The 24,404-nt window shown below is 35.7% G+C and overlaps 1 protein-coding gene across 1 annotated transcript in view; it reads right to left on the reverse strand.

Moving 5' to 3' along the window:
• SppL (signal peptide peptidase-like protein) overlaps positions 1-24,404 on the reverse strand; it is a 159,265-nt gene that overhangs the window by 37,200 nt on the left and 97,661 nt on the right. Inside the window, exons 3-4 of the mRNA XM_081768243.1 lie at positions 16,373-16,473; positions 1,804-1,923 (exon numbers count right to left, since the gene is read on the reverse strand). Of these exons, the coding sequence (XP_081624369.1) occupies positions 1,804-1,923; positions 16,373-16,473 (221 nt within the window). The remainder of the gene's footprint in view (positions 1-1,803; positions 1,924-16,372; positions 16,474-24,404) is intronic.

The following is a 24,404-nucleotide window of genomic DNA, read 5'->3' on the forward strand; positions in this document are numbered from 1 at the left end:
AAAAAAAAAAATCGGCACGGATTGTTGCCTTCGATAGATTATGAAGTTCTTTCTCTAAAAGTTGGAAGTCTCTAGGTTGAAATTTGTCAGAAAAATTGTAAATTTTCATGAAAGGTAAAGAAATACATGAGACGAAGACTGTAGTGACATCTATCGGCAAAATTTGTCCGTTTACACCGACCTTAATATCTACATTTTCAACATACAGTATATGAGTAACTAACATATTCAATACAGATTTTTCTTGTTCTATTATCTTACAATAAAACTGATAAAATTGTATTTATCATACGCATTGTCATTTGTTTTATTTTTCATTGACAATACATCAAGAAATTAAGAAAGTATTTATAGTTTGCATATCTAAGTCTATTTAAAGGCAGTTCGTTCTTAAAATTTCATGATTATAGATACGATTATAATATTATAATCCAAAAATTTTAAATATAGAACATTAATAGAAATATCAGATTACCCATATTCACCCTAAATATTACGAAACAAGGAATTCGTTATTACCTTGTAGTAATTCTATTCTATTAAAACGTTGCAGTGATTATAATAAATATTAATATCAGAATTTGTTACATAGCATTGCCCCACTATTCTATATATCCTTGCTGCTTTCCTTTAACGTACATTTTATGTATCTAAAGAATGCATTCAGACTATTACGATGACTGAGGAACTGATTTCACGTAATTTCACGTAATGACAAACAATATGCCTGATAAAAGAAGTGATATCTTCCTGAAACTGTAACACATTAGTAATAGTAAATGGTTGCTTTGATCGGATTTTAATTTTACTTAAATGTTACATTTAATAAACTTTCTGAAGTATATGCAGGTTATTCAAGTATCTCGTTTTACTGTTTTTATATGTATTTTACAACGTCAAAAATTGTTAGGATATACAGTAAAATCAAAACTTTCTTGTAAAATATTTAATTGAAACAACATTTCATTTTCTCTTGAATCTATAGTATATGGAGTCAATAGTCGTTTGATACGAGATTGACATTTTACTTTTACCAATACAGTATGTGAGTAGGGAGTTTGGACTCTTTCAGATGAAGTTTGAATTAAAATTTTGACACCTTTTGTTTCGTTGCAAGTATATGAACCTGTCTTCCAATGTTTGGAATTAGTTCATTCTTTACAAACAAGGAATCAATTATGTTTGTTTGGCATTTTTCTCTTAAACATGTTAAAAATACATGTCCTATCATCCCAGTTCACAAAATTTGTCGTCTTAGACGCTTGTTTGTTCATTTTGCTCTAGGGTCTCAAAGGGTAAGGAAGAAACTCTGAAATATAAACACAACGTTTGCGTTTATATTTTTTCTATTATGTTTTCTTTATAAGTCAAGTCATAGAGATTCTGTTTCGTATGTACACATCGTATTTCGTTATGAGCGCCAATACATAGCACCTCTGGAAAGCTTGTTTCACGCTGAAGAGAATGAACTATATACAGTGACTTTCCAATGAACAGTGTTGATGCAATAGCTATTCCACTGCGAATCTACGATTTTCTTTATACTAACAGGTTAATGGGCCCCAGGGCCCCTTAGTCCGTTGTTCATGACACCTAATTTTTTGTGCATGAACGTATCTTTGTTATGTTTATCGAATGCACTAGGTTGGATTCGGGTGTTCGGATGACACGTTCATATCCGTTCCTTGTGAGAAAGCTGAATATAAATAATTAAAACTTCATTTGATTACACAAATAACTCAAATTTTTACTCAGCACCAAACGCTATTGAATGTTTTTGGAATATATAATAGAGATACTTACTGGCAGTACAGATTGCAAACAGCATCTGCATGGAGTCGAAGAAGAAAAACATAACGAGGAGAGAGATGGAGGCACCGAGAGGCAAACAAAGGGCTTGCATTGTGTCCAGCGTTTGAACACCTGTCAAAGACAATAAAAACCACCATTAGGTAACATGATAAATATTGTTTAAAATTATTTCATTCTATACATTAACCCATAGAAATTTCGAATGTAAAGATATATCAACGACTTTCCAAGCCAAAAACAATCTTTTAATCATATAATTTTTGTTTACATTTGAATAATAGGACATGCAGTTATTTTAAGAAACATCTATAAATTAATTAAATCTTTTCTAAATTCGAATAGCCAAAAGTTCCTGAAAAGAATCTGGCTGGTTTACATACAATAGGATGGGTATAGACAGGTTTTTATCTGTTTCCACGAAATCGTACGCAAGAGATCCTCACCGTTGGTCTAGTAGCTAAAGCGCGTGCCTCTGGTGCACGTAATTCCGGGTCAGATTCCCAGTGGGAGAGCACAAACAATCTAATTTCACTATTATTTACTTTCATTAATCATCCATCTCCTTACTGAGAGACTTAATTACAAGATGGCATCAAAGTGCATGCGTAATCGAAAAGTAATACATGTACTTGCATCAGATTAGATCTCAGAAAACCAAAATTCTTAAGTACGTGATTTTGGCAACAGTGTCACAACCTCAGCCCCCACAACAAAAAAAATTACCTCAAATACTTGTCCTCGACATATGAATATATCTGTTTGAACTCTTGTGGATTTGCCTGTGGAAGTATCAAACTGGCCTAACTTTATCCGTTAAAATTTGATTCAATTTAGCATATGTAACTGTTTCTATCTAACCGGAACTCAGTAACTTTCTATGCAGCACTGAGGCTATGCGACGTAAACCTATGGTTGTCCTTTATCTAAGTTCTCCCTGGGGATCAATCTCGTGTCTTCCACTTCAAAGCCATGTATTAACGAGAATATGAACAGTATTTAAAACAAAAAAATGACCAAAGCACCAAATATATATACGTGGATATTACGAAAATAATGCCTCCAAGCCCATTACTTGGCCAATAGTACTGCAAACATTCTGAACTGTTTATCATTAATGCACTGATGTTTAAGCTATAGAATGCCACTTGTTTCATCTTCCTATCTCTTTTCGTTAGAGTAATGGAGCAATCCATGGCATCCACTGGTGACGTCCGATTGGAACAGGGCTTGTCATTGAATTTCTGACTGCGGAAGGTTATGTGCCCAGAAACATTCATCGCCGGCGACGAGTCGTGGATACACCATTACGACCTGGAAACGAAGCGACAGTCGATGGAGTCCTCTCCTTCAAAAAATCAAAGTTGCCCCATCTGCTGGCAAAGTGTTGTTGGCATTCTACCTCATCCTACATATAGTCCAGATCTTGCGTCCTGCGACTTTTGGCTCTTCCCCAAACTTAAGGATCATCTTAAGGACCATCGCTACAGTTGTGACGCCAGCAGCCACCACAATTCTTTGCAGACGGCATGAAAAACCTTGTTTCGCGTTGGCGCAAGTGTGTTGCCCGTAATGAGGACTATATTGAAAACTGATGCCACCATTTGTAGCTTCTGACATTGCAAGCTTTCCACTGATATCTGCATCGGAACTATCTGTCAACCACAAATAAAGGAATCATCTTGGAGGCACTACTTTCTGAATCCCCCTTGTATATTAATGATACCTGTGTAACGGTTTCGGCAATGTGACATCACCTTCATCGGCCACATTATGTTTAACACTCATTACATCAGACACGATGAAGGCAATGTTACATCGCCGAAACTGTTACACAAGTATTATTAATATACATTTGGTCCTTTGTTCAGCTTTGTTTTATTTATATTGTAAATATTTCCAAAGCTTTAATGAACAAGATATACAATGAGAATATGTATAAATCGCACTTGCTGCCAAGTATATTTCCAACATATATGTGAGCCCGAAGTAAGTAGATTTTAGCAATAGCTAGCATCGATTTCCCGCTTTGCTGGGTTAAAATAACAATTTTAAATGCACAATTCTTCTTATGTGTTTGGTATCCCGTCAAATATGCTATTTTTGTTTTTAGTGTATTGAATTTAAATGCATTGGAATATCACTCACTGTTCGTCTCAGCGACCGCAAGAACTGTGGATTTGACACCAATATTGGTCATTTTTGATCATTTTTATGTATCTCCCCCTCCCCTAAGTTGCACCGTAAAAGTGAAATGATAAAACCCATCCCAGTCCAAACCTAATCTATGTTAAAAATTTGATCGAGATCGGTAGGGTGGTTCAAAAAAATTAAGAGTCACAAACTTAGTCACTTTCAATTTTATAATATAGATTTTTGACGAATAAGGATCAGCTTACAGCATTTGGCTGAACTGTATTAAATACCTCGGTGAATATTTTTCCCTAGGTATATGCATTATTGTTATACTACATTATTATTGAGAAGTGTGTAGATAAGTCCAACTCTACAAATTTTCATTAAAAGAGTACATATTATAACAAATAAAACACAGTTCTGACCAAAGCAGAATGAAATATATTAAAAACTATCTGGTCAGAACTGTGTTTTATTTGTTACTCTACTTATCCAGAACCATGGAGTTTGTTCAGTACATACAGGGTTTTCATAAAGTTTGGACGGATTTAATTTGCTTATAATTTTCATAAAAATGCTCATAATGAAATCAAATAAAGTGCAAACGGTAGCGGAAGGATTAAATTTTTAGTTGGCAACACTGTTACAGTATCAAAGATGGCGTCGGTGAAAGAGAAAGCGCAATGTGTTCTGTGGTACGCAGAGCTAAAATCACCAATTCTGGTGTGTCGAAAGTTCAAAGAGTTCAAAAAGCCGGCACCGACTGAGAGTGCAATCCGAAAGTGGCATGCTAAGTTCTTGGAGACAGGAAGCGTCCTGGACCGTCCTCGAAGTGGGAGGCCGCCAACATCTCCTGCAACAGTGAGCAGGGTAAGGGAAAGCATCATCAACAGCCCACAGAAGTCGATTCCTAGTGGCGCCCAGTTGGAGATGTGGCGGTGAATGAACTGAGCTGGTGCAGATTACAGGTAAAAATGTAATCCTTCCGCTACCGTCTGCACTTTATTTGATTTCAATATGAGCACTTTTATGTAAATTATAAGCGAATTAAATCCGTCCATACTTTATGAAAACCCTGTATTATGAATTTACGATGTAACATGGGATCCACAGAGAATCGAATCAAGGCTTACCGTATCAAAAAAGCAAAACCATTACGATATGAGGAATACACATATTTCTATATGTGATATGACTATTTATCAAAGTATAGCTTTGGCAGGCAAATAAATGAAAATATCAATCTACGTAATATAATGTCTGCCTAAGTAAGTATATTACAAGATACTTTATACTATTTAACTCGAAAATAATTCTAAACGGTAAAGGATCAAGAGAATAAAGCAAATATGTGTGAGATTTATTTCAAGAGGCAAGTGCACAAAAGTACTCACATTCAAAAGTGCAAAGAGTTCTTAATGCCTAACAGGAGTTAAATTAGTTTATTATTATTTACAATAATTAATGTACAATTAAGTTACGCTAGAAGAGATAAAACACATACGGAATGAGGAAACGAACACCGACAAACTTCATGGTCACAGCAGTCTAAAACGAAAATACTATTATCAGTCAGGGAACGAAGATAGTAATATTCGATCATCTCTTCACGTGTTAAAACCAGTATATAAATATTGTAAAAAGTATGTAAATATTTTTTTGTGACATTTTAGCATTTTTTTCTTTATTAAAAAAGTCAGCAATGTACCATTACAAGATGGATAACTTGCCCCCACACATCGAGAATTTTTCATGCACTACGATCTCACGCCACGCTAAATCTCTTAGTAATGGTTTAAGAGCAGGCAACGAAATTTACATACTTAGGCGGAGTGATAAATAAAAAACACGAAGTTAGTGGGAAGTCGGAACCGATCAGATTAATTGAGGCGTTGGATGGCAAAGTGGCGTGGCTTTTTTTTTTTTTTTTTTTGATGAGATGAAGTCATTTCCGTGAACTTGAAACCATAACCTGTTGAATGGCAACGTTGCGTATCTCTGAGTTAAAAGACCAGGTCACAGGCCAAACGATGGCACTACAAAGAACCGATTTTGTCCACTTTTTCTATATCGATTCTAATAAAAAGTTTCAGCATCCCACAATGTCTGAAAACTGACTTATGCCACTTTGCATCTAACGCCTCAATTCACCTCGCTTGAAGGAGAGAATGTGGTGGGGAACGACCTATACTCTAAAGCTTCATCTTGCATGATCTACTCATCTGCCAACCGCACTAAATTCACGCTACGCTCGTGGTTCGGAGACGATGTTAATAGTAGGCACTATCCTTCATAACCTAGGTGCTGCAAAGGAACGTAAAATACAAAAGCTTAACGAAGAGAGATTGAAGCTATCTAGAGAGGCGAGAAATGTAGTGCTCACATCCAAGCCAGATAATTAACAGCACTAATAATAAATCAAGTTTTAAAAGACCAAAAATAAAAGTCATGGAACGAAGAATTATATATTTACGTTAGCATCATTTCCGCGAAAGTTTTGTACGAGCTATTTCACACGCAAAATGTAATAAACCTTTCAATGTCTCAACTCTGCCTTCGCAATAAATCAGTGTACAGTTTCTACTAAAATTTGAAAAAAAAAAAAAAAAAAAAAGTATAGTTTATTCGAAATTTCACACCTAAAATTCAATTCAAACTTCCTTAACTTCTCAAAACTCCACAATAAAGACAACGTTAAAGGTTTGGCTTTCTTAATTCCCCTAGTGTTGTGTACGATCCGACTTCTTCTGACTGATGGAAGAGATATCACATACTCACTACCGCTTTACAGAGTTTCCAAGACCTTCTTACAGGAAAAGATTTTAAAAGAGTCAAGTCACTTTATCAGAAACGCTGTTAACGGTAATGCATATAACACCATGGTTTAGAAAGAACTTGAAACGATAGACAGTACCTTGGATCATTATACAGGGTGTCTACTAAAATTCCAAAATGAAATTCCGTGACTTTTTCGTGACCTTTTCTTTACCGAACCATAAAATTTCCTAACATTATCGACAGTAAATTTAGGTGCAAATTAGGCCCAATTTTCATGCGTGCGATAGAAGAATGCTTTGCTTGCGATTTAGTAGCGTCTAAAGCCCATCATCAAGACATTTTTAGTGGTGAATTTTGACGCTTTATAGAAAACAATTTTCTAGTCTGTGTTTATATTTGTACAGATAAAAAAAAAAAAATATATTCGTGACCCAAAAGCTAAATTTGACTTTCATGCCGTTTGCTGATTTTGTGACTTTTTCATGACTTTCGTGACCGATAGACACTCTGTTATAGGTATTCTGCCATTATTGGCAGGTCACTTGCTGCAACTGGGAAGCTTCCATGCTCTACAGTTTTCTAACTTCTTCGTACTCATGTATGCTTTTTCTGTTTTGATATCGTCCGTTAATTGTAGTCTTCTTCGCCCCTCCCTCTCAAAATTCTAATTTGTCGACTTACAAACTGGATTTATGTGAAGCTATGCTTCAAAGCTGTTTTTCATTTCCGAAGTACTACAAAAATGCTCACGAAGTTTGGCGGCGTTGTTTATCCGCACACTGCAGTAATTGAAGAAAGTAATTTCAACACTAGAACATGCAAATTCAGGATATAAATATATATCGCGAATTTTAATATAAAGTGAATAAAAAATTAAAAGTTATATGAAAAGTTAAATCACAGAACATTTGCACAACACCAAACATTAACTAATATTCAATACTTCCCTCTAGGATATATAAAGGATCGCACTGACCAGCCGCACGTTCCACAAGGTTCTACTACGAAAAGAAAATAAAATTCAACCATTCAGTGGAATCCAATTTAGAACGAAAGTTTCTTATTTAGAAAATTTTATGATTATTACTATTATTGTGGTAAAGATAATTAAAATATTTTTTTAAAAATAATTGAAATTTGAAACTATAATAATTTCGAAAATCTCAAAGTTTTGAAATAAAATAGTTGCTAGGACATTAAGGAGACTTTGCACTGTAATATACTGCACTTATTCAGAATTCTTTCCTACAGTAGTAGAAAATTTTGTATTTTAAGTGTTTAAACAATAAAACAATAAATAATATCATCGTGCATATTTGGAGTGTGTTCAAATCTTCATATCGGAGCCAAATTTTTGTTTGCTAGCTGCTCTAAGTATTTTTCATACTGCTGCTCTATAACTTACTATATTGATGTAAAAGAAATGCCACTCGAAATTGGTCCTCTTAATTTCACGATATTCATTTCAAGTACCGTTTTGTTTTTTACGATATTTCAGAAACATTTCTAGCAAGTATCGTATAAAATAAGATACGAAGAGCAATTTAAACACGAAAGATTTCTTGTATCAAAAAAATTAAAAAACTCTATCAAACAGTTTCTGTGCGCTGTCTATGATACATGTCGTTGGCAGCTAAACTGGGGACATACGGGTAGGTTTCTACCTTTCTCTCTAATCCTTCTGAGAAAAAATAGTGAATGAAATTCTGACTTCTCAAAACAATGACGAAATTTGTAACGTATTTGCTAACGAAACGAAAGTTAACAGTTTGATAGAATATTTAATTCCTGGACACTTGGTAAGATCTTTGCTAGCTATTCAACACAAATACTATACAGCAACTAGTAACAATTATAAAGAAGAACCAACTGTTCAATATAGTGTAAATTAACACGAGTACTGTGTACCAAATATTATTAGTTATTGTGTCGAACCCTTAAATAAAATAATGCTAATAACATAAATAGGATAAGAAATAACACAATTGAACTAAATTTACAAGTATATCTGATTTTTAAACCACAGTTGGTTACAAAGTTGATGAACGATGCTCCATCTGGCCAGAGTTTGCGAGATTTAATTCCACTGACTGTCCGTGGAAAATTTTGGTTGAGCTGCTACAACACCTGAATACATGCTGATCCACTGCAATTCTGCCTATTCCTATAGTGTATGTAGAAGGCATCAACCGCGTCTACCAACCAATTAAATTAGGCTACTGTCGTTCAATGGAAACTTTCGGTATTTAGTTGTCATACTTCTAACTGCATTTAACTCCTCCACGACAGTATTGTGACAACACCGTATATCATGCAGCCGGTCTTGCAAATGAGTCTGGACAAGTATTGGGAACTTCAAAAAATAAAACGAAGAGATTGATAAACTATTTGCCACTTAAGAAAAAGAATAAGAAAAACAGAACAAGGAAAAACGTCAAAATAGCCTCCCGGGGAATATATTTTACTCAGTACTACTTTGTTTACAGCAATGCTGTTAAAATTATATGAATATTCGTTTTCAGTATTCCGATACTCGAATTAACAGAACTAGTTGCCAGCAACGGTAATAATTCATAGAATATAGCAACTTTGCCAACACCAACAACAAAAGTAGTTCAGCATTAATACTTGACATCATAATACAATTTCTGTTTTCCTTTTTAAAAATCTACTTTAACACATTTATCACATGGAACAGGATTATTTTATATACAGGGTATCCCAGGATGAAGGGGCAATACTTCGGAAAATTGGAGTATGGGTGATTCTAAGAAAAAAAAAAAAGTTCATATGAACATGGGGTCCTAATCTCAACGGTTTGAGAGCTATAGGTTGTGAACTATTTTTGACTTCATGTTGCTTATTGCTTACCCTGTATTTATTCTACAGAGATATGACAAAGCGGATTTAAAAAGTGATTGAATGGCCTTTTCAACGGTATGCAATATGTGACACTGTTGTTGTTCGAAGAAGTTATTGAGGGATATTTGAGAATCAGTGTTGTCATCCAATTTCTTTAAATAACCTTAGCTTTTTCAAGTTTCCCTCAATAGCTTCCCTTCCAAAGACAACACTGCCCCATGTTGCATACCTTTGGAAAGGCCATTCCATCACCTTCTAAATCCGCTATGTCTCATCTCCGTAGAAAAAATACAGGGCGAGTAATAAAAAAATATAAAGTCAAAAATGGTTCACAACCTGTAGGTCTGAAACCGTTGATATTAGGATCCATGTTCATATGAACCTTTTTGCTTAGAATCATCCATACTACCATTTCCCAAAGTATTACCTCTTCCTCCTAAGACACTAAGACACCTTGTATAAACTTGCGCAAAATAAGTAACGGAAATGTGACTGAAAGTCCATTAACGAATTTACAATTTATAAATATACGTAAATAAATGAAATCAAGAACAGTGATATTTAGGCAACTTTAAATATTTTCTTGGAACAAAGACGATTTTTGCAGCAAAACGTTCATTTTGTCATTTGAGTTTTGTAGTGCATAAATACCGTACATACGGATATAATCATGAAATAAACCAAAGATTTCTATACTTTCCATAGATTAATTATCTCTGGATATTCTGTACCTGAATTACGCAACTCTTCAGTACGATTTATAACCCTATTTGTAAATAGCTGAAAAATATTTTGTAAAATAACGCTGTAATTTTTCAGTGCAAATAATCCATGGTTTGATTCTAGCCTGAAATTTGTGATGGGATTACTTGAATTTTCCGTATCCTCCCCCCCCCCACTATTTCATTCCACATACTCTTCAATTATTATTCAGCTTAATTTATCACCCGTTCTCTTTAGCCTACATTTCCAAAATATATGTAGAATTCCTCGTACATATAACACGAATATGTATTTGGGCTGGCTTTATATTTAACTGTCGTCACCGAAAAAGAAAACAACATTCTTGTATATAGAAGCGGTATATAAAATGTGCTATTTTTTAATACAGACTCTACAAAGTAATGCACAAGTGCATTCGTTTATCCTGACCTACTGCTGATGGGTGGAAACGAACTAGGCTCTGCATTGCACAAAAGATCAACTCCATCAACCTTATGCCTACCATAACCCAACGCTTCCGCATTCTGATAAATTACAATAATTTGTCAGTTAAGATACGTTCAACTCTGTCTGACAGAATGCATTGTCTATGTAGCTGTATTTCTGAGGATCTTAATTATCACCATCAATTGAGAATGCAATTACAGACGAACCATTCAGCAAGCTATAATGAGCTAGCAGAAATATTATACTCCAATTTTCCTCGCATTCAGGAATTTAAATTAATATCTACTGTCTGCATAAGCCAGTTCTATCCCTGACATGACCATAAATGTATACAGGGTGTTTCAAAAGAACACAACGTTTGGGAGGTAATTCCTGACCCTGGGTGCACAAATGCTTCCTTTTGGAGTTATAGGCTGCGGAAAACATGAAAAACAAATTAACTTTAAACGCCCATAGCTCCAATACTATGGGACCTATCGTGGTCGGATAAAACTTTATTTAGGAACTAGTATGTGCCCTTATCCAAATATCCAAGTTTCAAAATCCTGCGGTATTTTCGCAAATTTTTATAAAGGTAGTTGATGAGTACTTTAAATTATATAACTGCAGCCAAACTCCCTCTACAAAAAATGATGCGTGAGTACCTTAGGATGGATATTTCGATAGAGTACATACTAGTTCCTAAGTGATGTCTTGACCCGGCTACGGTAGATCCCATACTTTTGGAGCTATGGGCATAGAATAGGATAGAATAGAATAGAATACTTTATTAGTCATTAGACAACAAAGTTGCAATAGACTTCATCCAGAATCGTATTTAAATTGTAATCTCTTCAAGTTAATTTTTTCATGTTTTCGACAGCCTATAACTCCGAAAGGAAGCATTTGTGCACCCAGGTTGGTCTATACTTTTCGTCTTATGTTGGTGTTAGGAATCACCTCTCAAACGCTGTCCGTGTTGTTTCGAAATAAACTGTATATTACTATCTGCACATCCCCAAATTAATTGAAGGGCCTGATGGAAGAAAGATCTATCCTACTCCTCTCAGAAATTGTTTTTTATGCATTACATAAAAGCTGATGCCATCTATTATTTGTGGTTTGAACTTCCTTGCAATGGGATACGCCAAACCTTGCCTGATTTCCTATCTACAACTTATCCACGCACTATTACCTGTCTTGAAAACCTTAACTGTTTTTTTCTCTCAAAGCTGTAAATGTGGGATGCACTCTTCTTTCACAAAGCCCTTTGATTCATAAATTGCACACGTGATGTTCCTCTAATTTTTTCGTTTATTTCAGCCTCAAAAAGTTTACTTATTTTTGCAGCTACAAATCTTAGTGGGTCAATGCACAGATAGTGCTACATTTTAGTGACGAGTAACTAAACATTCATATATAAACGTATTTTTATATAATTAGAAAAAATGCTCATTCTTAGTATGGACTGAACCCTATGCATTACAGCAGAGTAGGGTTGTCTAACTTATGAGCTTCTGAGAATGTATACTTTATAAACCTCCAGTACGTGTTACTCTCTCAATTCATCCTGACTCGAAAATCGAAAAAACTTCTTCGTACGCAATTAATCTGGTAAGATCCATCTGTGTACAAAATCTGATAGCTATAGGTGATTTTTTTTCTATGCGAAAATCTTATTATAGACACATATACACGTTCTTTTACGTATTACGAGGGAAGATCAAAAACTAAGGTTACAAAACCAATATTTCTGGAGTTTCGTATGTTAAAGAGAAATGAGGAGTGTGCTGTAATTTTAATACATGGAGTTGGCAACTGGGCAGAGTTTCAGCCACCCGCCACCTACGGCGTTAGTTGCAAGTAAAGTCCTGCGAAGAAATCCGCTTAGTTATTCGATTTGTGTGGGCAAAACATGCAACCGCGGCTGAAATTCACCAACAGCTGGTAGAGGTTTACGGAGAGAGTGTAATGTCGTCAGCATGTCACAGAATGCTGTTGAAAGTTTCCTTCACAACAACACGTGCCCGCACAGACGACTACCACGCTGTTGAAGCAATTTCGCTGGGATTTCATTGACTACTCTCTCTACAGCCCGGAACCTCGCTCCAAGCGACTTTCAGCTGTTCCCGAACTTGAATGAGCACCTAAGAGGCTGTCTCTTTGCTTAAGACGAGGTGAAACACTTCGTGACAGTGTGGTTTAACACGTAAGGACAAGATTTTTACCAGGAGGAAATATTCAAACTCATCCCATGATGCGACAAGAGCCTCAACCGATATGGAGACTATGTCGAAAAATAACCTGTGTATGTAGTCTACTATCTGTTGGCTGTATTGGTTGTATGAAATAATATATACACACACATTTCACTACAGGCTTTGTAACCTTACTTTCTGATCACTCCTCGTATTAGGATAAGGACTAGCAATATAACAAATGTATCGCATAGCCTCTAGTTTCTGAAAAAGTTATATTTCTTATTGCCAGATACGCCAATACCGAATGTTCTTTTGTGGTCTGACATCTTCGAACACTCATTCTGCGGTCTGGTGGAATACTAAAATTAACTACGAGAATTCTTAGTTTCTGATTTTTTTTTTTTTTTTTTTGACATTTGGGAATGCTTTTCAAGTTATTTTACTTCTGCTTCGAATTTAAAATATTTCGTATTTCTTCAAACTTGCAGTTTTCAATCACAGTTCAAAATGTAATATTAACTACTTAAACAACCTAATACAAATAAAATACTGCAAATGTTTTTACAACTATGTTCTATGACGTCATAGTTTCCTTATCCTAATATCATTTCCGGTTTATGGTAACAAATTTAGCACCCTTTTCAGCTTAAGAAATACCACAGCGCCAATAGCGGTTGTACTCGATGTACAAGCTTTGTCTATTTGCTATCGCCCTGAATCTTAGTTTCCACTGAAGAAGACTGCGTTGAAGCATGGTTTGATCAAATACGTTCTTTCCTATTCACGGACTTTCGAAAGACCGTTCAGTGTTCGCGTCTGTCAATGCCCACCGCTCGTTTCAACAACGAGAATTTACAAAAAATAATCGAGGAAGCACCAAGTGATTTTTCACGTATGTTTGTAAAAGAGATTACACACGAGTAATTTCACGTGCTATTCACTTCATACTTCTTCGCTGACTTCGCTGTATGACAGGACACCTTGTCCTGGTGAATAACACATGTGTCACTGCGATACCGAGATGGAATATGATTATGGTATAGTGGCTACATAATGTTCGTCTGGTGATAAGCTGCTTTGGTTTTTAGCCTTTGTGTCCACTGAGTAGCGAAAGTTCGACAGTATAGCAGAAATCACCAATAATAAAGCCGGGTGGAAAGCTTACATGAATTCATGTATTCAGTCAGAATGACCTCTGCAATGACATGATGATAGAAGACGACCCTCTTTTTATTACATTCTTGCAGATACATCTATGCCCCGTCCAGAGTAACTACAAACTTCCACTTGTTCCCTTCATGATACTATTCGTACTTCCTCTCCATGATATGTGAGATACGGAACAATCATCGATTTACGGTCGCGCGGAACGTTGTACTGCCCTTCCTACTGTTTTTTATAAGACTGGGTTTTCACGTCGCACCAAGGAACGTACTTTTTGTACTACATCAGGGGTATGGCCGGGTTTCCGATATCTACGATACCCAATATTGAAGGGGCCAACAATAGCAGAGTTGTCAACTTTGTAGCAATTCAACACAGCGTTGATTCATTTCTTTGATATACGGACACCTTTTGTAATACACTGTTGATTTATTTGGCTTATATAGCCAATGTTGGAAAGGGTATGAATGTAGCCCTCCCAAAAGACCTCAATTTTCGGACTGCTCACATTCACAACATCCACTCTATAAGTCAACACAAAGACTTTTTTTTTTTTTTTTTTTTGATAGCGATCGAATGCGTTACCATAAACTTACCTTTTATACACTCGGTAAAGGTGAAGGCTCTGATAATGACAGAGGTAAAGGGAAACAAGACATCAATGGTTTTGCAGGTATAACACGCATAGATCCATTACCACTCCTACACCCCAACTATATTTCAACATTTTTTTCCCGTCTCACCCTTTACTGTCCTTGCTCGTACCCGTTTATTTCTGTCGTTGCTCTAACCGTACATTTCCAATTTACTTTAAAAAGGAGTACGTGACTGACGTTTGCTCTTGCCCCTGGGCATTTTTATCTACCGGACAGAAGAAATGGCTGCAAGTTAGTATATGAATAATATCATTATAGGTATTTTGCCACTGTTGGCAAATCACTTCTCACAAACTGAGATGCTTGCATGCACCACGGTCCTAAGATAGTTCTTTGTCCTTACGTGGAAAGCTTGTTTTAATAACGTCCAATCAGTTTTTTCGCCCCTTTTCTCCTTTTCCTGTCTTCGTACTCTGTCACATCTTTCATGATACAGTATGTTCTAAAGATTTTCTCTTCCTCTTTTTAAGTGCATCTAAAATTGTTCTTTTCTTCTCAACTATTCCGAAGACTTCATTTGTTGTCCATTCAACGTAGTTATTTTTTCCATTCTTCTCCACGCCTACATTTCGAAAGCCTTAGTTTTTTTATGTTTTTGCGCAGTGTTCATGTTTCTGCCACATAAACTACAATACTTCACACGAAACATTTAATAATGTCTTTTTCTTAATTCTTTATTCAAGAAGCCATAAAACAGACTTCTTTTTTTTAGATCCTTCTATCACCATTAATATCTAAGCTTTTGTTTTATGTTCGTGCTTCATGCTCTCTTTATTAATAACTCAAAAGTTGAGCTCCTTTGTGGCTAAGCGGTTAGCGTAAACGCCTTTGGCTCGGGAGACCCAGGTTCGATTCCCGGCGGGAGCTCATTTGGTTCAGATTCCACGTTAATCAGTAGGTCCACATCTCATATAGCCTCGGTGCTGAAAAAGACGTTAAAATCAACTCAACTCAATAACCCAAAATGATATTTAAATATATATATATATATATATATATATATATATATATATATATATATATATATAAATATATACACACACCTTAGATTATTATTTAAGTAATACCTCGCTCGCGTTAAGGATCTCACCACAGCTTACCCTACTCACATAGTTAAACTTTGCAAATGTCATTAAGTACTACACGATGCACATTGCAAAGATGAATGCTCACTTTAAACAATTTTCGTTTATAATGCTCATCTGCCATTGATCATTAGCAAATACTACTCGACTGGAATAATTAGAGTTTAGTGCAAACGCCAGCAAGGTGTATAATTTCTCCACACACATCTTTCGGAACAAACTGAACCGTGCATTAGTTTTTCCTTCACATAGAAACAATAATTATTCATATCGATAGATGTACTCGCATTTTTCATTAATTTCTATTGGGCTGTCCATTTAGGAGTAATATATTCAGTAACATGTAACGCTTTGGTACGTACTTTCGCTGGCGACTATACAAGCCTAAATATTAATATAATCTTCCTACAACTATGCAAAGTAAATAAATAAATAAATCCAAATTGTTTTAGAGCTAAACTTTTCTGGTTCCATATGCAACCAAGATGTGGCTTACAAAATGGAATGCTGCGTGGATTGCTCGCTTACTTACTATTTTCCCCAACAGCTCCACTACTGGATAAACCTGTCAGGCTTTTCGCTCTCTCCTTCTCTTTCTCCCTCTCACGAGCTTCCTGCTCCATGTTTAGGGACCTACAACAAAAAACAAACGAGCAACAACCATTAGAAGACAGGCTCTCGAAATTACACACTTCGCTTAATACAACAGATCACAAGAAATGATGATTACAGGTTCGATTATCTAAAATGGTTTACAATTCTTTCTTTCTTTGCTTGTTTATATATATATATATATATATATATATATATATATATATATATATATATATATTCAAAGCATTTCAGTTAGTCAATGTACTGCCATCAAGTTCATTTTCTGTAAGACAAACTGATTAATTCGCACGAAGTCTGCAGTAATTCAAGTTCAAACAGAATATTAATGAAACAGGATAGGATTCCACTAAAGCAAGAGAAACACTATACATTTAAGATTTAACTTAATTAAAAACTGAAATTTATTTATTAAAAGTAATTTTATAGGTAAATTTTATTTTTTAATTAAGGCGAAGCAGTTCCAGAGCTCTGACCGATAATGGCGCGACTCAATCGAATGATAGGTGGTCAGCTCATCGAATCCAAACACTATTGTTTCCGATCTTTTACACAGTCAAATATTTATTAACTCTTTGACTCACGCTATTAATTCACTATCAAACAATCTATGACCTCACCGGCGAATCCAACTGTGATTGTGCCTATGTACGAGAGTACACATACTTTGAATTCTAAATTAAATTTCACAGTTTAGAAAATACTGATAAGAACCGCTTGTCTATTTCTTTCTTCATTTCCTTTTTCCAGTTGGGCCGCGGTAGCTCAGTGATAGAGCGTTCACCTACGGTGCGTGGGGTCCCTGGTTCGATAACCGCTTACGCCAAGCGAGCTTCGTGGTGGACAAACACTGTGTGCGTGGGTTTTCTTGGGATTCTCCCGTTTCCTCACACTTTCTTCACTCCACCATTTTATTCATTTCTCACCTTCACCGTTTCCTGTCGCCTACATGCATAACTGTGGGACGTAAAACTCAAAAAAGATTTTCTCTTTCTCAGTTACTTCCGAATGAACAACGAATGTATTTCGTTACTTCAGGAGAGAACTTTACGATTATATATATATAATATATTTCAAGCGAACTTACTTTGGAATACGGATTGTACACTGTAATGGCTGTGTATGTACTTCTGGACACACATAATTTATAATGCAATAACTGGGATGCAATTATACTCTTATGCAATTCTATATATTGCACTTATGCTTACTGAAAATTACATACGAGGGTAGGTTGATGAGTTCTCAGCCTACCCAAGTTCAAACAAAGCTAGATATAAAAGTTATATACGTTTATGAGATATAATTTGTGAAGCTACTGAGCAAAATTTAGTTTGACAAAACCACTTTCATTTTTTTTTCAGGTCCAAAGTTAGGATGTCAGCCCACGTTCCAAAAATTAGTAAATTTGTACACCGTGCATTCATCAAGTACCTCCTCCTAAAGAGAGACTCGCCGAAAGAGATCCACAACGACCTTGTCACGAAACTGGGGGACAAGGCATCATCGTATGCCACTGTGAAGAAATGGGCAGCGAACTTCAAACGTGGGCAGTTTGGTCTGAACGATGGTCCAAGGTGTGGCAGATCAATTTCAGTGAACTCTCTCGAGATGATTAACGCCATTCACCGGATGATTCTCGACAATCGTCAAATCCCGCTCAAACAGATAGAGGACACATTGGGCACTAGTCATGAACGGGTGTGGAAAGATATCCATGAAGACCTGGGTAAGAGGAAGGTCGCGGCAAAATGGATTCCGAAACTTTTGAACGCGGATCAGAAGTGTACGGGTGGAGGCAAGTACGGCAGTTCTGTCCCAATTTCAAGCAGATAAGGACAATTTGCTTGCAACGGCCGGTAACAGTGAACGAAACCTGGTTAAATTTCTACGATCCAATGACGAAACGGCAATCGGCGGAATGACGCCACAGCGGCTCTCCACGTTCAAAGAAGGCTAGAACACAGCACTCCTCTGCTAAGGTCCTTGCTACGGTCTTCTGGGATTGTGAAGGAATTCTATTGCTGAATTATCTGAAATCGGGTGAAACCAGCAATGCAAATTATTATACATCTTTTCTGGACAAACTGAAAGCAACACTAAAGGAGAAGAGACGTCGAAAGCTGTCTAAAGGGGTAATCTTCCTCCGGGACAATGCGCTCTCACACAAGGCACGTCTGACACTGCAAAAATTGGAGGACCTACGGTTTTAAATACAGGAGCATCCACCTTATTCGCTTGATTTGGCTCCATCAGATTTTTATCTCTTTCCTAAATTGAAAATGTTTTTTAAAGGAAACGCATTTTAATGGCGCCATTTCTCAAACAGAGGCCTGGTTTGCAGAGCATTCATCCGACTTCTATTTGTCTGGCCTGCAAGCACTGCAACAGCGATGTGAAAAGTGCATTACACTACAAGGGAGAATATGCTGAATAAAAACACCAAGCTTCGCTTCCTATCTACTTGTTTTCTTGGTGAGGCTGAGAACTTATCAACCCACCCTCGTATTAAATTTAGTGTAGTCGATCGTAAGTTAAATTAAGGTGAAGTGCTCACTACAAATTTTAAACACACTAAAATGAAAATAAGACCACAATAATATAAGTACATTGTTGGTAAATGTCTTTCTTCAGGTGGTTTCCCATGTCCATCAGTGAGAGATATTACAGTGACCATTTCAATGTTAACTCTGCAGAGGTCAAGCACATGTTGTTCTTTTACGCTCCTGAAGTCAAGCGAAAGATATGTTAAGTTGGGATATAAAGAAGAAAATTACTTCCGCCCACAATGTGAGCTTCCTCGTGGCCAAAGGGTTGGTGCACACGCCTTGGGCATGGGTGACGCGGGTTCGATTTCCAGTGCGAGCAGGTTCGGTTCCCACGTTAACCTGCAAGTCTACGTCTCATATAGCCTCGCTGCTGAAAGGGACGCTAAAATTAAAATCAAATCAAATCCCCCACAGTGGTTACTTTCTAAGTTGCCACATTTAACATCTCAAAAGATCGAATAGAGACAACAGGGAATATTTTATATTATACAGAAAATATTGAAAAAGAACTATCACACGTGATGCATACTGTTTACACGTTTTCAGATTACGTATCTAACTTACTTTCAATGCCTTTAATCAAATATAATTCTACGATGCTTAAAGATTTGGATTAAATTTTTCACGCCCTTACAATCATATCAGAAAGCACCACATTGCAGTACATTCTTACTTTTATGATCGTCTTACCCTAGTCTAGTCTTTTGATCCTTATTAGGCACCAGTGAAATAACGACTTCAACCATTCATGTAACCTCCCTGCAGACTGAATAAATTTGAATGAATCAGCAGAAGCCAGCTTGACTGAACCTGTTCCTCAGCAACTGTGTATGAACTACATATTTCATATCCGAAGCAGACAACTGCTTTGATATATTACTTCCAAAGAAAGCTTATCATTAATTGAAGAGAGGTAGACTACTTTGTTTCTCCGCTTCATCAACATAAATCAATCCTTTAGAGCGACTACAACTGATGGTGCCTTTGAGAACATATTTCCTATTCTGGTGTTTTATTATTTTGCTTTTCCTACGGCCTTACTTTGTAGTTATGTCTGCTGTGCAGAACAAAATTATTCTGTATGAACTAAAACAAGCCAGTATTCTTGATATTGTATTTCTTAAAAGCATAACTTTAAATGCAAGTTTAACAATTCTTTATCAGAAGTTTGGATTTCCGTAGTCTGTAGTAGACTAATACACATTGACCCACATGAGAAGAAAAACTGCTATTCTGCCCCTGTAAATTACGCCCTATTAGAACGATAACATCTAATGCAAGGTTCTATTTCTGCTCGAGTACTTCTGTAGACTATATCATAACTCATATTCATTAGTTCAACATTTTCATTTCACTGGATATGGATGGGACGTTAACCAATTTACACATTTTGCCCATAGTTTATTTTACCTCATGTGACCACTATTATAATCAACTTACTACTTCAATGTTTAATCAATCAAAATTAAAACAAAAATTCCGGGTAATTATTGACTAATTTCTTCATGAAGTCAGACCTAGGTAATTGAACTACTGTCTTCGATGGTACTATATAACCACACAATGGTTCGGTTTCAATGGTGTGTGTTCTGCAGCAATTTCCATTTAAGTACTCTTCAATTGCCTCAAGATCAGTTAGCACCGAAATTTGGACATCTGATTTGGAATCAAACTTGAATCCAAATGTAGCGGAGGGAAAGTTGGTGCATTAATGATTCGTATACATCGATAAGCTTATACTGCCTAATAAATAATAGCGTCACAGTTTCAGCAAAATGAAAGGACGGGTCTTATTGTTTCCTAGATATGACATCCTCTCGTTTTCTGAGATATATAAGCTGCAGTCTTAGAAATTGTATTTCACTTTATAGTCTGATGAAGGCAGAGATACTTTGCCGAAACTGTAACGCTATTATTTATTAGATAGTAGATGCTTTGGTTAGACTCTCTATTTTATATTAGAAGTTCAAAAGTTAGAATGAGTTTTATTCGATAAGCGTAAAGAAAATAAATTAGACTGTTTTGTCCTGAAACTTATCCACCATTTCAGTAACTTCAGTTAAGAAACCTGATAAGGAAACCTATGATCCAATGTCACCGATAATAAAGAAACTTTTTATCCACTATACAAGTGACATAATATCGACTAGTATCAAGTTTCACGCCTAAGAAGGAGTTTAAACTTAGCCTCATCACTTAACTCAATGTATGTGAAGTCCTTATACAAACAGCGAGATTCTGACAGATGAGAGATGTATATTACTAGTGGAATCTCAAATTACTCTGATCAGAACCCAGACTTTTACGTCTACTTCCAATAAAAGTTTGCTAGGATGTGCTAACTATGAAGTTACGAGGGAGCCTGACTTACAAATGGCCAAAGAAACTATATATCCGAAGTGTTATAAGTCATCAATGTGCTCAAGCGTTCGTTCTAATATGAACAAATCTTTGTCTATTTATTGTATCTAGACACACGTAAGCGATGCTAATCACCGTACACACAACATACAGAATGCATTGACGTTAACAGTCACCCACTTTTAAACTTGTTCACATACATGAAAGAGTTCCAGTTCATGACTGGGTAATTGCAAAATACTCTTCTCGTTGACTCGCTTTCACTTCACCATTATCTGGTAACATTTCCTGGAAGCATTCATTATTTATATGGATACTGCACGAGTCTACTTTTATCAACTTTCAGGAAGCGTTGTTACACATGTTGTAAAGTCTTTAAACATATTTTGATTTTAGATATAAATATGTATTACATAGAAAAGGAAAAAAAATGCAAAAGATTTAAGCGGTGGATAATAACTTCCCGGACTGAATTGTATCGACATTTTAATATAGAAAATAGCGAAGTCAATCTTCAAAACCAGAATTTAATATTAATTGGTAAACATAATTAATCATATTATATATATATATGTGTGTGTGTGTCTTATTAATTCGAAGTCCAAGGGGAAACAGAATTAACAATAAATAACTAAAATCAAGAGAATAAAAATACTGTATCTACAATGAAAAATATTCATATGCAGTAGGCTCCACTTACGTGAGACGTGCTGTAGATTTTATCTTAAGAGAGCGTATTATTTGGGTGATCCAACGCCGCGAACAAATAAACGTTTACTCGCACATAACATGACATGCAGTACCTCACACATGCATAACAACTGTAATTATCTGGTCTCTCTTAAAGTAGTTCGAGATCTTAAGTTTGGGTTGATTTGATTGTTTTTACACGCGGGCACATTCTGTAGCGTTATGCATCAACGTATCACATACAGTAATTTTTGATTTAGTATGCGATAATTGGCACAGTAGTTATAATTGATTGTTGCATTTATTGTGTTGTGCTGCGTTGCTATACGCAGAAATTTGCGAAGACTGGTACGGAATGACCCTCACGGTCAACAAAATCTTAAATTCCATTTATTGCGTGAAATATGTTATTATAGTCACATTTTGTTTACAATCAATCTATATATTAAAATGCTAGGTTTGCATGTTTGTGGGCAAGAGAAGTTGATATGTTTGTGGCAATCCTTTGGACAATGAAATATCGAAATCTGCTAGTGCTAGAAACTGGTCGATTCCAAATTTGTGTAATTTGCCAGTTCTCATTCATTTTTTTTTAAAAATCTTTATTTTTGTACTCCATATTTTAGGTATCGTTGTGACCCTATTAGTTTAATATTGCAACTATCATACGTTGATTCCCTTGTGAAAGGCAACCAGCAGAGGAGCTATGTATAGCGGGTTGATGGACATTTCAGGCGCTTTGCTTTAATCTGAATGACAAAACCTATTATAAACTGGCAATGTCGAAGGCTTGTGAACCCACAATGAGGCGTACTCGGATATGGAATTATAAAAAAAAATTGCATTTGTTATCATTTATTACTTATCCAAGTTTGCCACAAACTAACCCCAACATTCTATATATTAAAATACCACATTTATAAGTTTGTCTACAACAATTCACTCACTCTTTAAGAGTCTTCCTGTTCTTTACTTGTGTTCGTAAAGGGACTTGCACAGATATAGTGAGAAGTGGGAAGGAGATTCATGCTCATTTTGGAAGTGTGCGCTATCTAAATAGAGCGTGTTCAGCTAGTATATCTTAAATTTTCAACAATTTCGGAAGACTCAGATGATGTTGGTACAGGCTATTTCTTTACTTCATCGCCACTCTCGTCTTTATCTTGTTTATTGTGCCTTGCTGTCACCCTTTTCCTACGCCTGCTTCTGGGTAACTGAAAACCAGTTTCAACTACATTCTTCCGTTTGTAATCTGCCCAACACTAAAAATTCAAGTACTGTATCACTTCGAATTATCCAAACAGGAGGTTCAAACATTCGATTTACCCATGATTTTTTTACAATTGTTTTGAATACAATTTTCAAAGAGAATAAACTTTTGTTCGAATTATCCAAAATTTTGAACTATCAAAGTTCGAATTAACGAGAGCCCGCTGTCTAAAATTCATTTTATTATACGAATACACCTTTTATTGCAATGTACTTGACAACTTCTTATAAACATTTGGTGAAAGCATACGGTTTTGCCCTTACAAGTTCATCACAACTTTATAAATCACTATAAGTCACTAAGCAGCACCTTAAACAGAAATGAGTTTCAATTGTCATGTTCGTTGTAAATCTTATTGTACTAGTTCTACTACTCAGTGATACGGGCAAAAGTTATAGCAAAATTCCATTTTATATTTTGCAATTTATGAGAAAGAAGAAAAACTAAGAAGTACTCACAACTTGTATAAAAAAAAAAAAAAAAAAAGTATCACCTATTGTATACCTTTGTTTTATTATTCAAGAGACCGAAAAATCTTACTAGTTCTTGTTGTAACAAGTACGACATAATCCAATTCTTCTAATTCTGTTGTTTTTCCCCTTCATTTTTAACTTTCCAACTGAATTTTCTAGGATGAATGAAAGTTTCTTTTGAAAAAAAAATATGTTAGTAATGTATTGATTTAAGCATGAAATGGTAAAGTTTGAAAAGAAAATATTTGTTATACACGCCCAATTTTTAAGAAAGTAAAATGTTTCAAGGAATGATTTTGTTCCTTCTTTTAATTTTCTCAGGACTACTGACGCCAACCTCACGTCTACAGATTAAATCCGAAGTATTTATTTCAAAACAGTCTAGAAATGAAAATGGGATCTGCATCTGTAAATCAGAAGGTGAAGAATATGTTTTAACAATTGTTATTAAGCATACACTAGCTGCAACAAAGAGGTTTGTATCAAATATAGAAGGGCAAAGGTAGAACAAATTAATCATTATCATCTTCGCAACCTCCATAGTATTATTAATGAGGACATTACGAACTAAAAATAAACGCAAGGATGAGAATGGTGTAAAAGCATTTC

This window comes from Thermobia domestica, chromosome 8, assembly GCF_964235325.1.
Source record: "Thermobia domestica chromosome 8, izTheDome1.hap1.1, whole genome shotgun sequence".
In the NCBI taxonomy this organism is placed as follows: domain Eukaryota; kingdom Metazoa; phylum Arthropoda; class Insecta; order Zygentoma; family Lepismatidae; genus Thermobia; species Thermobia domestica.